Source organism: Dromiciops gliroides, chromosome 2, assembly GCF_019393635.1.
Source record: "Dromiciops gliroides isolate mDroGli1 chromosome 2, mDroGli1.pri, whole genome shotgun sequence".
In the NCBI taxonomy this organism is placed as follows: domain Eukaryota; kingdom Metazoa; phylum Chordata; class Mammalia; order Microbiotheria; family Microbiotheriidae; genus Dromiciops; species Dromiciops gliroides.
In genome coordinates, this window is record NC_057862.1 from 654,438,758 (window position 1) to 654,452,640 (window position 13,883).

The 13,883-nt window shown below is 40.4% G+C and overlaps 1 protein-coding gene across 1 annotated transcript in view; it reads left to right on the forward strand.

The window, feature by feature from the left end:
* Positions 1 to 1,511: 1,511 nt before the first annotated feature.
* The window catches only part of PKD1L3 (polycystin 1 like 3, transient receptor potential channel interacting), a 67,383-nt gene continuing 55,011 nt past the window's right edge, over positions 1,512 to 13,883 (forward strand). The window contains exon 1 of the mRNA XM_043981208.1: positions 1,512 to 1,806. Within this exon, the coding sequence (XP_043837143.1) occupies positions 1,512 to 1,806 (295 nt within the window). The remainder of the gene's footprint in view (positions 1,807 to 13,883) is intronic.

Below are 13,883 nucleotides of genomic sequence, written 5' to 3' on the forward strand. Positions count from 1 at the left end.
CTGGAAATTCCCACCAGGGAATGACTTAGAGGTACACAATCACAAATCTCTACATAGAGCAAGAATTACAAAAATTGGGGCAGCTAGGTGGCGCAGTGGATAGAGCACCGGCCCTGGAGTCAGGAAGACCTGAGTTCAAATCTGGCCTCATACACTTGACACTTACTAGCTGTGTGACCCTGGGCAAGTCACTTAACTCCAATTGCCTCACCAAGAAAACTAAAAAAAAAAAAATTCCAAAAATCATAATCCAGGAGTAGGAAACAAAAACTCATTTGAATAGTCCAGGAAGAGAGCATTACCACTGTACCTTCAAAGATCTTCAGTGTTGTAGGGGAGAAAGGGCTGTGGGACCCAGGTGTTTTTCAAATTTTCAAAAGAAGAGAGGCACCCTGGCTCTGTAGGACATTCAACAAAGATAGGTAGCTGGTCTCCTGAGGAAGGTAATAAACACCTTACAGTAACTTGAACTGCAGTAGTGCTGGGAGTTAAGTAACTAGAAGTCAACTCACCAATGACAGTGAATAGGGCATGGTGAAGAGAAACTCCTATCTACAGAGAACTAAGAGAAATTACAAGTGAAAGAGAGCAGAGAGAGATGGGGAAGAGAGTGGAGCCTTGCTTCCTGCCTTGCTAGAGCTTCAACCAGGACAGCACTATTAGACTGTGGGGAGGGGCCTCTTGGCTGTCTAGGGGCTCAGATGGGAATCTTTTTTGGGGGGTGGTATTCCTTAATTAATAAACAACACTGTGTGTGGTTTGGTTTTGGGGAGGGGTTTGCAGGGCAATGAGGGTTAAGTGACTTGCCCAGGGTCACACAGCTAGTGTCAGGTGTCTGAGGCTGGATTTGAACTCAGGTCCTCCTGAATCCAAGGCCACCTAGCTGCCCACTGTGTGTGTTTTTTTGAGCTGGGTGATCCTGTCTAGTAAGAGAACCTGGGGGCAGCTAGATGGCGTAGTGGATAGAGCACCAGCCCTGGAGTCAGGAGGACCTGAGTTCAAATCCGGCCTCAGACACTTAACACTTACTAGCTGTGTGACCCTGGACAAGTCACTTAACCCCAATCGCCTCACTAAAAAAAAAAGAGAGAGAACCTGGTGGGCTACTGTCAGGGTAATGGCAGAGGCCAAAATTCCCAGATTCCAACTGGGTAAGGGGCAATAAGCCAGACAGGGGAGAAATCCCTCCAATGTAGGAAACTCCAAATCAAGGGCTACACAATTTTTATTAAGTAAATAATGAACTAATCCATACCTAGGGTATTATGTAGATATATAGACACAGGTGAGGTCGTCTCTTCCAAGGTCCATGGACTTGTTATTCTCATTTATTTACCCTTCAGCTTAGAAGAACTCGATCCTTTAAATTAAAAAAAAAAAGCTTTTGTTTCCTTCTTGCATTATCTACGGTTCTCTTCTAAACATGACAAAAGCACCAGGTGTAGGTTCAAAAGGACCAGTAGCTGCTAAAGAGTGCAGTGCAGTCATTTCTTGGCTCTAGGTTAGGGAGGATGATGTTCCGGACAGGAATCTGGCTTTGGCTCTGCATTGGACAAAATGTTCTACGAGGAAGAGGGTTAAATTTCCAAAATCAGCATAGGAAAAATGACTGCTATCAATTTAACAGGTTTCACCGCTCATTCAGGGAAGCACAGCACTATTGCCTTCGACAGGGTGGTCAGCTGATGGCCACTTGGAACCCAGACATTCAAGATCATCTCAAAGATTACCTGGGAGAAGGAAAGAAGTGGTGGATTGGGCCTGATTCATATCCACTGAGAAAGCATAAGAGAAAAGGTGACCCAGGTAAGATATGGAGGATCAAGGACCACAAAGACTTCTTTCCTTAGTATTCTGATCCCCTGCTCCCAGCCCTGTAACTCTACTTTGTCCATTGACTTTTTGTTTGTTTGTTTTTGGTTTTTTGGGGTTTTTTTTGGCAGGGCAATGGGGGTTAAGTGACTTGCCCAGGGTCACATAGCTAGTAAGTTTGAAGTGTCTGAGGCTGGATTTGAACTCAGGTCCTCCTGAATCCAGGGCCGGTGCTCTATCCACTACGCCATCTAGCTGCCCCTGTCCATTGACTTTTTGAGGGCCTTTATATAAATCATTTCACCTCATCCCTCTTATTCCTCTGGATTTCGGGGTAATAATTCAATTCAACATACATGCATGAAGCACCTACTGTCCTGCTTCTGATGTTGCCTATCTGTGTGATCTTAGACAAGTTACTGAACCTCCTGAATCTCTGTTTTTTCATCTGTAAAGAAAGGGAGTTAAGTTAATGGGCTCAGAGGTCTTTTCCAGCCCTAAGTGTTTGATTCTATGATCCTGTGAGCAAGATACATAAAAATTCCTATCCCATTTTTTAAAAAAAAGATGTTGGGGGTTTTTTTGCATTATATATAATTCCTCCCAAGCATGACAAAAGCATCAGATATCCTCTGCTGCAGCCATTGGTTTTGATTCTGTTTGTAGAAATGATCGGCTTTTCTTATGTCCCATGCAAAGTTGATTAGACAATTTCCAGAATCATATTAATTAAGGCTTGGGAAAGAAACACATAGAAGTACTAATCTATTAATATTTTTTTCCAACTAGAAAAATCCTCTTCCAATTATATGATAAAATGTATTTCCTCATAAATTCCTCATAAATTGCCTAAATAAGTCAGTCACCTCATTGTTCTGGCCTCCAATGACCCCATTTCTAAAATGGGGAAGGTCATCTATCTCCTTCCTTAAATAATTTAAGACTCATACAACATAAATCTTTGAGCTCTTTACAGCAGATCTCATTGGGGAGTCTTGTGAGGTCAATGTATCAGGAAAAAAATCTTACTTTCATTTTAGGAATTTGGAAATTAGATCTCACTTCTAGAGAGGAAACTATTTCAGATGTCAGAGATACAACAGAGATGAAGTGAAGTGGTTTATAGTGTTCCCATAGAGTAGAAAAGAGAGGTGCAATGGAAAGCAGACTGAACTTTGAGCTAGAAAACCTCACATCTTGGCTCTGGTGCTACCACCTCTGTGACCTCCGGTAAGTCTCTGAGCCTGTTTCCTATGTATAAAATAAGGGGAACTGGACTAGATAAGATGATCTCCATATCTGTGATTGGTATTTAAGTCTGCCACAGTAATAATAATAACTAACATTTATAGAGTGCTTACCATGTGCCAGGCACTGTGCCAAGAGCTTTAATTTTTTTTTAATTTGCAGGGCAATGAGGGGTAAGTGACTTGCCCAGGGTCACACAGCTAGTGTGTCTGAGGCTGGATTTGAACTCAGGTCCTCCTGAATCCAGGGCCGGTGCTCTATCCACTGTGCCACCTAGCTGCCCCAAAAAAAGTCAAAATGAATACCAACTCAGGCTCAAAAATTCTTCCTGTTCACTTGGGAAAGTAGAACAAAAATGTTTAACAAGAGTTGAAAGTCCAGGTGGATGAGAGAGCACCTAGCTACCCTTGATGATCCCAGGTCACTGAAAGGACTAGTGACTGTGATTGTTGAGGTCGTTGGTGTTGGTGAGTTCTAAAAGACAATCCTTGAGAGATGCCACAGGCCCATTGAAAGATAATATCCCAGTTTTCAAAAAAGGGGAAGCACAGGGGGCAGCTAGGTGGCGCAGTGGATAAAGCACTGGCCCTGGATTCAGGAGGACCTGAGTTCAAATCTGGCCTCAGACACTTGACACTTACTAGCTGTGTGACCCTGGGCAAGTCAGTTAACCCCCATTGCCCCACCAAAAAAAAAAAAGAGGGGGGGAAGCACAGATTTTTGCAAAGCATTTAACAGAGTATTTCATGTTATTCTTGGGCGGAAATTGAGAGATATGGGATAGATGATTGTATACTTAGACGGATTCATAACTAACCAAATGACCATTGTATGATCATGACATTGATCAAAGATCACTATCAACTTGGAGGGAGGTCTCTAATTCCCCTGTAATCTGTCCTTGGTACTGTGCTGTTTGATATTTTTATCAGACTTGGATAAAAGGATAAATAAATATCAAAGCCTACTTAGAAGCTTTCAGATGACACAGTGCTTTTAGGCATAGTTAACTCACTGGCTGAAAGAGCTAAGATGCTGGGGGCAGCTAGATGGTAAAGTGGATAAAGCACCAACCCTGGATTCGGGAGAACCTAAGTTCAAATCCGGCTTCAGACACTTGACACTTACTAGCTGTGTGACCTTGGGCAAGTCACTTAACCCTCATTGCCCTGGGAAAAAAAAAAAAGAGCTAAGATGCTTAGATTATAGAATGAATGTAGACTGAACTTGGGTTCAAAAATTCAAATTCAACTTAACAGTTATACAACCAGGAAGAAATGGCTAGTCAACAGTTCCAGTTTTAAAAGATCTAGAGTTAATTTGTGAACTGGTAACTCAGTAGGAGTCAACTTAATGCTTGCCCAAAAAGTCAATGAGGGGCAGCTAGATGACACAGCGGAGAGAGCACCAGCCCTGGAGTCAGGGAGACCTGAGTTCAAATCCGGCCTCAGATACTTAACACTTACTAGCTGTGTGACCCTGGGCAAGTCACTTACCCCCAATTACCTCACCCCCCCCCAAAAAAAGTCAATGAAATCTAGTTTCCAGAATAAGGAGGTGTTTTTCCACTTTACTCATTTTCAACCAGACTATACCTGGATTATTCCTTGCGACTTGTTTTGGGGCACTACATTGTAGGAAGTATACTGGTAAGCCCACATGTGTCCAGAGTAGATCGTGATGAAAGGGGTGAAGGTATGGGAGACCATATTATATAAGAATCCATTGAAGGAACTAGGGATGTTTGGCCTGGAGAAGACTTAGGCAGGGCATGAGTGACACCTTCAAACACTTGAAGGGCAGAAATAAAGAAGAGGCATTAGATTTGCTCTTCGTAGACATGGAGGACACAACCAGGCACAATAAGTAGGAGCTGCAGAGAGGTGAATTGAGGCTTGATATAAGGAAAACCTTGCTAAAAATGTGAGCCACCCAAAAGTGGAATGGGTTTCCTCAGACTGTTCTGCCTGACTTTAAGCAAATGTTAGATGATTATCTGTGATGTTATTTATAGCAGACATTTTCATTCAGGTTGCACTAGATGGCATCTGAGGTCTCTGCTAACTCTGAGATCCTGTAATCTTGTGATCATGAATATAGGGGCAATATTAGACATTAGTATTATTATCCTCCTTGGGAATTTAACTTCTAAAGCCTTATGACAAAGGTTGTGTTTTTAAATGCAAGAATGGGCATTATTGGTCAGCTAGTTCCATCCTTTCCTCCCCTGCCATTTTCCAAATGAGGAAAGTAAGAAAATCAAAATAAAATTGTGAAACAAAACCCAGACCTTAATTTTCCATTTGATCAGAAGTTAGTTAGTAGATCTGTGGGTCTCATGTTAGTATTATTTACTGACTACTGACAGGAATGATCATCTGGGCCTGCTCTGTCTTTCACAGATATCTCTGCTAACCTCTTCACAAGATCTGGGCTCTCCGCTGCCACCACCTGCACATATGTGATCAGAAATTTGGATTTAGTTTCATTCAAGATGGACCTTTGTTCAAAAGAACATTTTTTCATTTGTCAGGGTGGTAAGTGATGAACCTGTAAGTTGTCAGAAATGTAAATTGGAGAATGTGGTTCTAGAGATTAATATATATTATAATTATTATTTTATATATAAACATTTATATGAGCACTTGAAAGATAGAATGAAAGGAATGGATGAAGGACAAAGGAAGTAAGGATTTTGATAAAATATAATTACCTAGATCACTTGCTTTGTATAAATGAATCATGGTAGGTAGGATATGGTTCTTTTTACTTTGAAAATTATTTTGATCTTTACATATAAAATTTTCATCTCCAAATGCAAAGTAGAACAGAAAAAAAATTCACTGAATTCTTCATATCCTTTGATCCAGCAATCCCATGGAAGTCAAAGACAGATCCACATAGACCAAAATATTCATAGTTGCACTTTTTTTTTGTTTTGTTTTGGGGGGTTTTTTGCCGGGCAATGAGGGTTAAGTGACTTGCCCAGGGTCACACAGCTAGAGTTGCACTTTTTATGATAGAAAAAAATTGGAAACAAAGTGTGTGCCCATTGATTAACGAATGGCTGAGCAAATTACAGTATGTGATGAATATAAGGAATTCAGAAAAACATGAGATTTATATGAAGTGCTGCAGAGTGAAGAAAGCAGAATTCAATTTAATAAGCATTTATTAAGTGCTTACCATTCCTTTTGTTTTTCTAGAATCAAATATAAAATCCTCTGCTTGGCTTTAAAAACCTTCATAACCTGCCCCTTCTCACTTTTCCAGTCTTCTTATATCTTCCTCCTCTCCACTTACTATGTGATCCAGAGACACTAGCCTCTTTGCTATTCATTCATCTTTGGACTTTGAGTGTTTCACTGACTGTCTTCTGTGCCTGGAATGTTGTCCTTCATCAGCTCTGCCTCCTAACTCCCCTGGTTTCCTTCAGATATCGGATAAAATCCCACCGTCTGCAAGAAATCTTTCCCTGTCCTCTTTAATCTTTAGTGCCTTACCTCTGAAACGACATCCATTATATTACATTTATATAAAAATAGTATATATGTACACACACATAGATATTTATACCCAAAATATATGTATACACACACATTGCACAGAGCTATTTGAATGTCGTCTCCCCCGATAAGCTACTTGATGTCAGGGGCTGTGCTTTTGCCTTTCTTTGTAACCTTGGTGCTTAGCACAGTGCCTGGTGCTTAACAAGTGCTAGTTGACTGACACTGAGCTTGGCTCTGGGGATGCCTTCCCTTAAGGAGCTTTCATTTTTAAGATGGGGAAGGGAGAAAAAAACAAAGACACAAAGGAGAGAATAGGATATAGAGAGAGAGTAAACACAAAGTAGTTTGGGAAGGGGAAACATTAACAACTAGGAGAGTCAGAAGAGATATCCTGGAGGAGGTGGACGCTGAGAGGAGCCTTGAACAAAGAAAAGGATTCTGCATGGTGGAGGTGAGGAGAGAGAGTATGCAGGACTTGGGAGGTGGCTTGTGCAAATGACTTAGAAAGGGAAATGAAGTGCTGAGTCCGAGGCCTATTTAACTGGGAATTAAATGGGAGTAATATTTAATGACCCTGGAAAGGTAGGCTGAAGCCAGATTTCGAAGGGGTTTGATTCCTCTACTAGGGAATACAGTCCATTTCTTAAACAGGGTAGTGACTTGGTCAGATCTGTGCATTAGGAAGATTAATGAGAAATGTTTATGGAGAATTAATTGGAGAGGAGAGAGGCTAAAAGCAGGACAACCAGTTTAGAAGCTGTTGAAATAATCCAGATAAGGAATGAAAAGGATCTGATCTAGGGCGGTTGTAATGTGAGTGGAGACAAAGAGATGAACCTGAGAGATACTGTGGAAGGGGAATCAACAAGACTTAGCAGCTGATTAGATATGGAAGCTAAGGGAGTATGAAAATGGAGAGTAATCCTGAGCTTACGAACCTAGGTAACTAGAAGGATAGTAGTGGAACCTCAACAGAAATAGGGAGGATAGGAGAAAGGATGAGTTGAAGGCAAAAAAAGAATGAGTTCCTCTTTGTATATGTTGAGTTTGGGACGTGTATCAGCTAACCAGATGAAGATGTCCCAGAGGAAGACTGGACCTCCACAGAGAGATGAGGGGTGGATTGTATAGATTGGAAGTCAGCAGCAGAGAGAGAGTCATTGAAATTCTGGGAGCTAACGGGATGCCAAGATAAAAGAGAAGAAGAGTGAAGACAGAGCCATAGCTTATTCCTAACACACAGGAGATGGGACATGGATTAAGAATCCCACAAAGGAGAATGAGGAATAGTCGGACAGGTAAGAATTTAGCAATTAATAAAACGCTGACCATCTTGGAGAAGATCCTTTCCGTAGGGTGATAGGCTTGGCATCCATATTGCAAGAAACTGAGAAATGAATGGGAGATGATAGAGTAGAAGCAAGGAGTGTAGATGGCTCTTTCTGAGTTTAACTGTGAAATGGAGAAGAGATATAAGACAACAGCCTGAGGAGATGATAGGGTCCAGTGAAAGACTGGGTTGGTTTTTGTTGCTGTTGTTATTGTTGTTGCTGTTGTTGTTAAAGATAAGAGAGATAAGGTAATATTTGTCAGCTCAGAAGAACCAGTGAAAAAAAAAAGGTTAAAGATTAAAGAGTTGGAATGATCAATGGGGAGAGCTCCCAGAGAAGATGCAAGGGGATCTGATGAAGGATACAGAGAGGTTAGCCTTGACAAAGGAGAAAGGCCTCTTTAGACAGTATAATTAGTAATAATAATAATAATAACTAAAAGTCATATAGTTCTTTAAGTTTATAAAGTTCTTTCAATGTATTATCTCATTTTATTCCATAATAAAAGTCAAATAAACTCTTCATATACCCTGACCCAGAATTCACACTACTAGGTATATACCTAAGGCAATAAAGACAGAAAGAATGATCCATACATATTCAAAGCACCCATAGCAGCCCTCTTTATGGCAGCAAAAAAAGTGGAAACAAAGTGGGTGGTCCTTATTTGGGGGAGTAGCTGAAAAAAGGGTCATGCCTGAATATGGAATAACACTGCACATTAACATGATAGATACAAGGAATTCAGGGAAACCTAGGAAGACTTGTAAAGAGGCAGAGTAAAGAAAGCACAATCAGAAGGATAATATACACACAATGACAATAATCATTTAAATATTTAAGTGCATCTAAAATCAGATTAATTAGAGTGAACAACCTGGATTCTGGAGGAGAGAAGATGAACTACATATCCTCTCAGTGAAGAGATGGGGGACACCATGGAAATGGAATGTTGCATATATCAGTTGTGAAGTTGCTTTGTCAGTTGATTTTACTTAAATAGTTTTCTTTGCTAAAAGGGAATAATATCTAGATATGACTGTCAGGCATCAGTCTTTTTTTTTTTTTTTTTTTTACTTTTTGTGGGGCAATGAGGGTTAAGTGACTTGCCCAAGGTCACACAGCTAGTGAGTGTCAAGTGTCTGAGGCTGGATTTGAACTCAGGTCCTCCTGAATCCAAGGCCAGTGCTTTATCCACTGCGCCACCTAGCTGCCTCCCAGTCTTTCTTTTTTGAGAGGCATCAATTTAAAAAGCAAGATGATAAAGACTACAGCTACCCTAGCTATCTCTCCATTCTTGGCAGGAGTCCCTAGATATTCCCACAATCTGTGCAGATTGCAACAGTAACCTATTATAATGCTAAAGAAACTCCTCAGATGTTGCCTGAAGCCACAACTCCCTATACTTAAAGTCTCATAAGTATAGCTGTATGAACAGACAGAAGAAAAAAGAAGCAGTTAGAAAGAAGTGAGGACTATCCAATGGAAATGTTGGTAATGGGAACAGATAACTAAGAAATCCTCTCTGAAAAATCACTGTTAATCTGCAACATGCTAGGGAATATAGTATGATATTTTGTCTTGAAATTCTTCCTGGGTTCAAATACATTTACATTTAGTGTTATGCAATAATTGTGGAGTAGGGACATTTATTTTTATTCCATGTGTATACATATGTGTATATGTATATATGTGCATATATACGCACATAGGGGCTTGGAGTTATCTATTAGAGACACACACAAAACCACACAAGAACACCCATATAGGGCCTGACCTATGACTTCTTAACCCTCCTAATTTAAAAACTGGAACCATAGCACTTAAGACTATATACATACATACACATACATATATAATATATTGTGTATATATACACATACATATTGTGTGATGAAATCAGTATGTATATACACATGTGAAATCATCCATATATGCATATATATCTTTTTTTTTTGGTGAGGTAATTGGGGTTAAGTGATTTGCCCAAGGTCACACAGCTAGTTAAGTGTCACCTAGCTGCCCCTGCATATATATCTTTATAACAGAGAATTTTATTTTTAGGAAGTTCTAAGTGAGGTCTGATTTAGAGATGTGAGATGACCTCCACAGAAAGATAAGGGATGGATATAGAGATTGGAAGTCAGCAGCAAAGAGAGAGTCATTGAAATCCTGGAGGCTAATGAGATGCCAAGAATGTAGAGATAGAAGAAATTTGTGATGAAAGTTTTGTTGTGACAATAACTGGTGATTTAATATTAAATATCAAAGGTATGTGAAGCTAGGAAGAATTTAGAGGGAAAATTTCTTATTATAAAACCTAGGATGTTATAGGTCAGCATTTTTTCCTAGCGGGCTTTTTTTATAGCTATTTGCCCCTGAAAATAAATTGTCTCAGGGCATCTAGGTGGTACAGTGGATAGAGTGCTGGCCTTGGAGTCAGTGGGACCCGAGTTCGAATCCGGCCTCAGACACTTGACAACTTATTAGCTGTGTGACCCTGGGCAAGTCACTTAACCCCAATTGCCTCACCAAAAACTAACAAAAAAAATTAAATTTAAAAAAATGTCTCCAACATTTCCTTTTGCTATTGTCTGAGTATGATTTGCTTCTTTTTTTTTCTGATTTAATGTGATGTGATCCTAATGTAGGGTGTGGCTTTGGGCAACATCAGATATATTTCTTCTGCATTCTTAGGTTATTGTTCTTTGATAGCCAAATTAACAATTGTTGCTTGTGTTTTTATCTATTATCATTTTAGTGAAAACCATGATTTTTCATAGACTTTCTCACAGCTAGACCCCTCTGTTTTCTACTCTGGACTCCAAATAGATGCCTTTCAGGACCACCCACATGACAGCCATGAAAACAATGGAAAGGATGCCTCAGTTAACTCAACAATCAAGAAAAAAGAGGGGGAAATCTCTGAGATGAGAAATGAGATTGTCTCAGGTACTGCTTTTTCCTACGTAACCAATCTTTCCTCCCTGTAGCATGCCAGATATCAGAATTTACACAGAAATTTCTACAGTAATGCATAAGTCTCTCACGTTGTCATTGCTAGTTTGATAATGAATGGTTCAGGCCAAGGGTATCGTGGTGATTATCTCATTTTTTAAAGAGTGAATATGAAATTGCTTTCTTCCTTCACATTGCTGGAATCATGTTTCAAGTTCAAGTAATAGAAGAAATATGCTTACTTCTATCAGTTAATCTTTCCATACTTCATAGACGAGTCTAGCAAAAAGTATTATCTTGAAACTCATTCTGGTCAAACGAAATGCATAGCTCCAAACCTCAGCAACAATTCTAGTCATCTAAATTCAAGTACCCAGATAAGCAGGACAATTAAGACAGACTCAGGGGGCAGCTAGGTGGCGCAGTGGATAGAGCACCGGCCCTGGAGTCAGGAGGACCTGAGTTCAAATCCGGCCTCAGACACTTAACACTTACTAGCTGTGTGACCCTGGGCAAGTCACTTAACCCCAATTGCCTCACTAAAAAAAAAAAAAGACAGACTCAGACTCAGAAACCCATGACCCCAAAAAAATTGGGCCTAAGCTAAACGTCAGGAAAATTATTACTAACACTTTAAATATTACTTACTGTATTCATATAGTCCTTTGACTTGATATTCATAACTTTCCTAGAGGACAGTGTTATCCTGCTATGAAATAAAGTATGAAAAAGCAAAAGATGTGTAAGTCCACAACTTTTTGTTTTTCGTTTTTCGTTATATTTCCATGTATATAAAATTATATACGGAAAAGGAGGGCAACAAGCATTTATTAAATGCCTAGTATGTGCCAGGCACAGTGCAACAACCCTGTGAGGTAGATGTTATTATAGTCTCCATTTTAACAGTTGCAGAAACCAAAGCAGATAGAGGCTATGTCACATTGGCTAGAAATAGCTAGCATTTATATGGTATTCCAAAGTTTGCAAGCTTTTTAAAAATATTATTTCATTTTATCCTTACAACAGTCCTTTGAAGGAGATGCTATTATTAACCATCCTATTTTACAGATGAGGAAATTGGGGTAAACAAAGGCTAAGTGATTTGCCCTGGACTACCCAGCTAGTAAGTGTCTGGGGCAGGATTTGAACTCAGGTCTTCCTGACTCTAGACTTGGCACTCTCTCTATCACACCACCACATAAACTAGCATTATCTAGTTCTCTCTCTCTACCTACCCACCTACCTGTAAAATAAAAAACATTTCCCCTAAGTGTCCCATTTTATCTCTGACAGATGATGAATTATTTCGGGGCAATATTAATACTGTATTGATTTTATGATTAGCTTGATAGCCAGCAGGGAACCAATAGTTTAGGTACTTAAATCAGGTGATTTTGATCCCAGATTAGATGATTTCAAAGAAGAAAGAACTGGACTTCTCTTTCCCTTGACTTCTTGAATTCTTGCTTCTTTTTCCTTCTTCTAACAGATGATCATCTTTCATCCAGTTATCACCAGGTCGCTGACATTTATCAAGTAAGTGGTTTATGCTTCTCACATGGACTTTGGAATGACACTAGTCTCTCTTATGAACATTAATCCTGCTATAATTGTGCTGGCATAGCTGTATCTTATTTTATGTGGATGTGACTACATTCTATTCTATCCCACAATTACATTCTGCCTGAAAAGAAGGCTGAAGGATGGAGATTGGATCCAGTCCTATGATTTCATTGGTATAAAGACATTCCAGAGGAAAACCTTTTCTATAATCTATAGACTTCTGAGGGAGGCAAAGCCAAGATGGCAGAGAGAAGCCAGGAAGTTGCCTGAGCTTTCCTGAGTTTCCCTCAAAAACAACATTAAATCAAGCCTCTAAATGGATTCTGGAAATACAGAACCTACAAAAAGACAGAGACACAATCTTCTAACTTGAGACAATTTAGAGGACTTCAGGAAAGGTCTGTCTCACTTGGGCAAAAGGGGAGAGCAACTCAGCACAGCCTAGCACAGCTCAGCAAAGTGCACCAAGGAGGGGGTCTAGGCAAGCCAGCAGGAGGCTCCTAGCCACAGCATAAATAAGTCGCTGAGGCCTCTTGGTCCTGGCTCAGGAGGCTGGTGGCACAACAGGCCATTTATGAGACCCACCAGTCCTGGCTGAGAGGGCAAACTGCCAACTAGAGAACCACCCATAGGACAGGACAGGAGAAACTTGGCCAAACCATCCCAGCACAGGGAGCAAGCCCAGGATGGTGAGGAATCCCCCTATCCCACAGCACAAGAAGTTTGCAACAGTGGCCCCTGTGCCCCAGGAGCAGACCTCAAATTTATAAGTTTAAAAATAGGCTACAATATGAGTAAGAAACAGAAAAGGACCCTTACCATTGTAGAAATATTTTAAAATTGACTAGCCTAATTTGGGGGGTGCTAATCTGACTGGAGGACTAATCTGGGGACTTTTGACTATTTGGCTATCTGACTGCGTTTAATTTAATATGGGCCGTTTATAAAGTTCCACCACACTGCTCCCAAACTGATACTAAAGATTAAGAAGGCTCTTAACTAAATAATCAAAGCAGAGTTTATTTATGAGATACTATTTCAAATTAGGAATACAGGGAAATAAAGTGTACAACCTGACTGCTTTCCTGCGTCTCTTTGGTCCCTCTTTCGCACCTGCTGCTCTTCCAACTTCTTGAATACATAAGGGCCTTAGCCGCCTCCAGCCTCAGGGCACATTACACTTTCCCTGGTTTGTATTAAGGCCTGTAACCTTGTCAGCCCCATCTCTCCTTTTCTGAACCGAACTCTCCTCTGTCCTTGTCCACGCTCCCCTCTAGTCAGCCTCTCTCCTAGTCAGCCTCTCTCCTAGTCAGCCTCTCTCCTAGTCAGCCTCTCTCCTAGTCAGCCTCTCTCCTAGTCAGCCTCTCTCCTAGTCAGCCTCTCTCCTAGTCAGCCTCTCTCCTAGTCAGCCTCTCTCCTAGTCAGCCTCTCTCCTAGTCAGCCTCTCTCCTAGTCAGCCTCT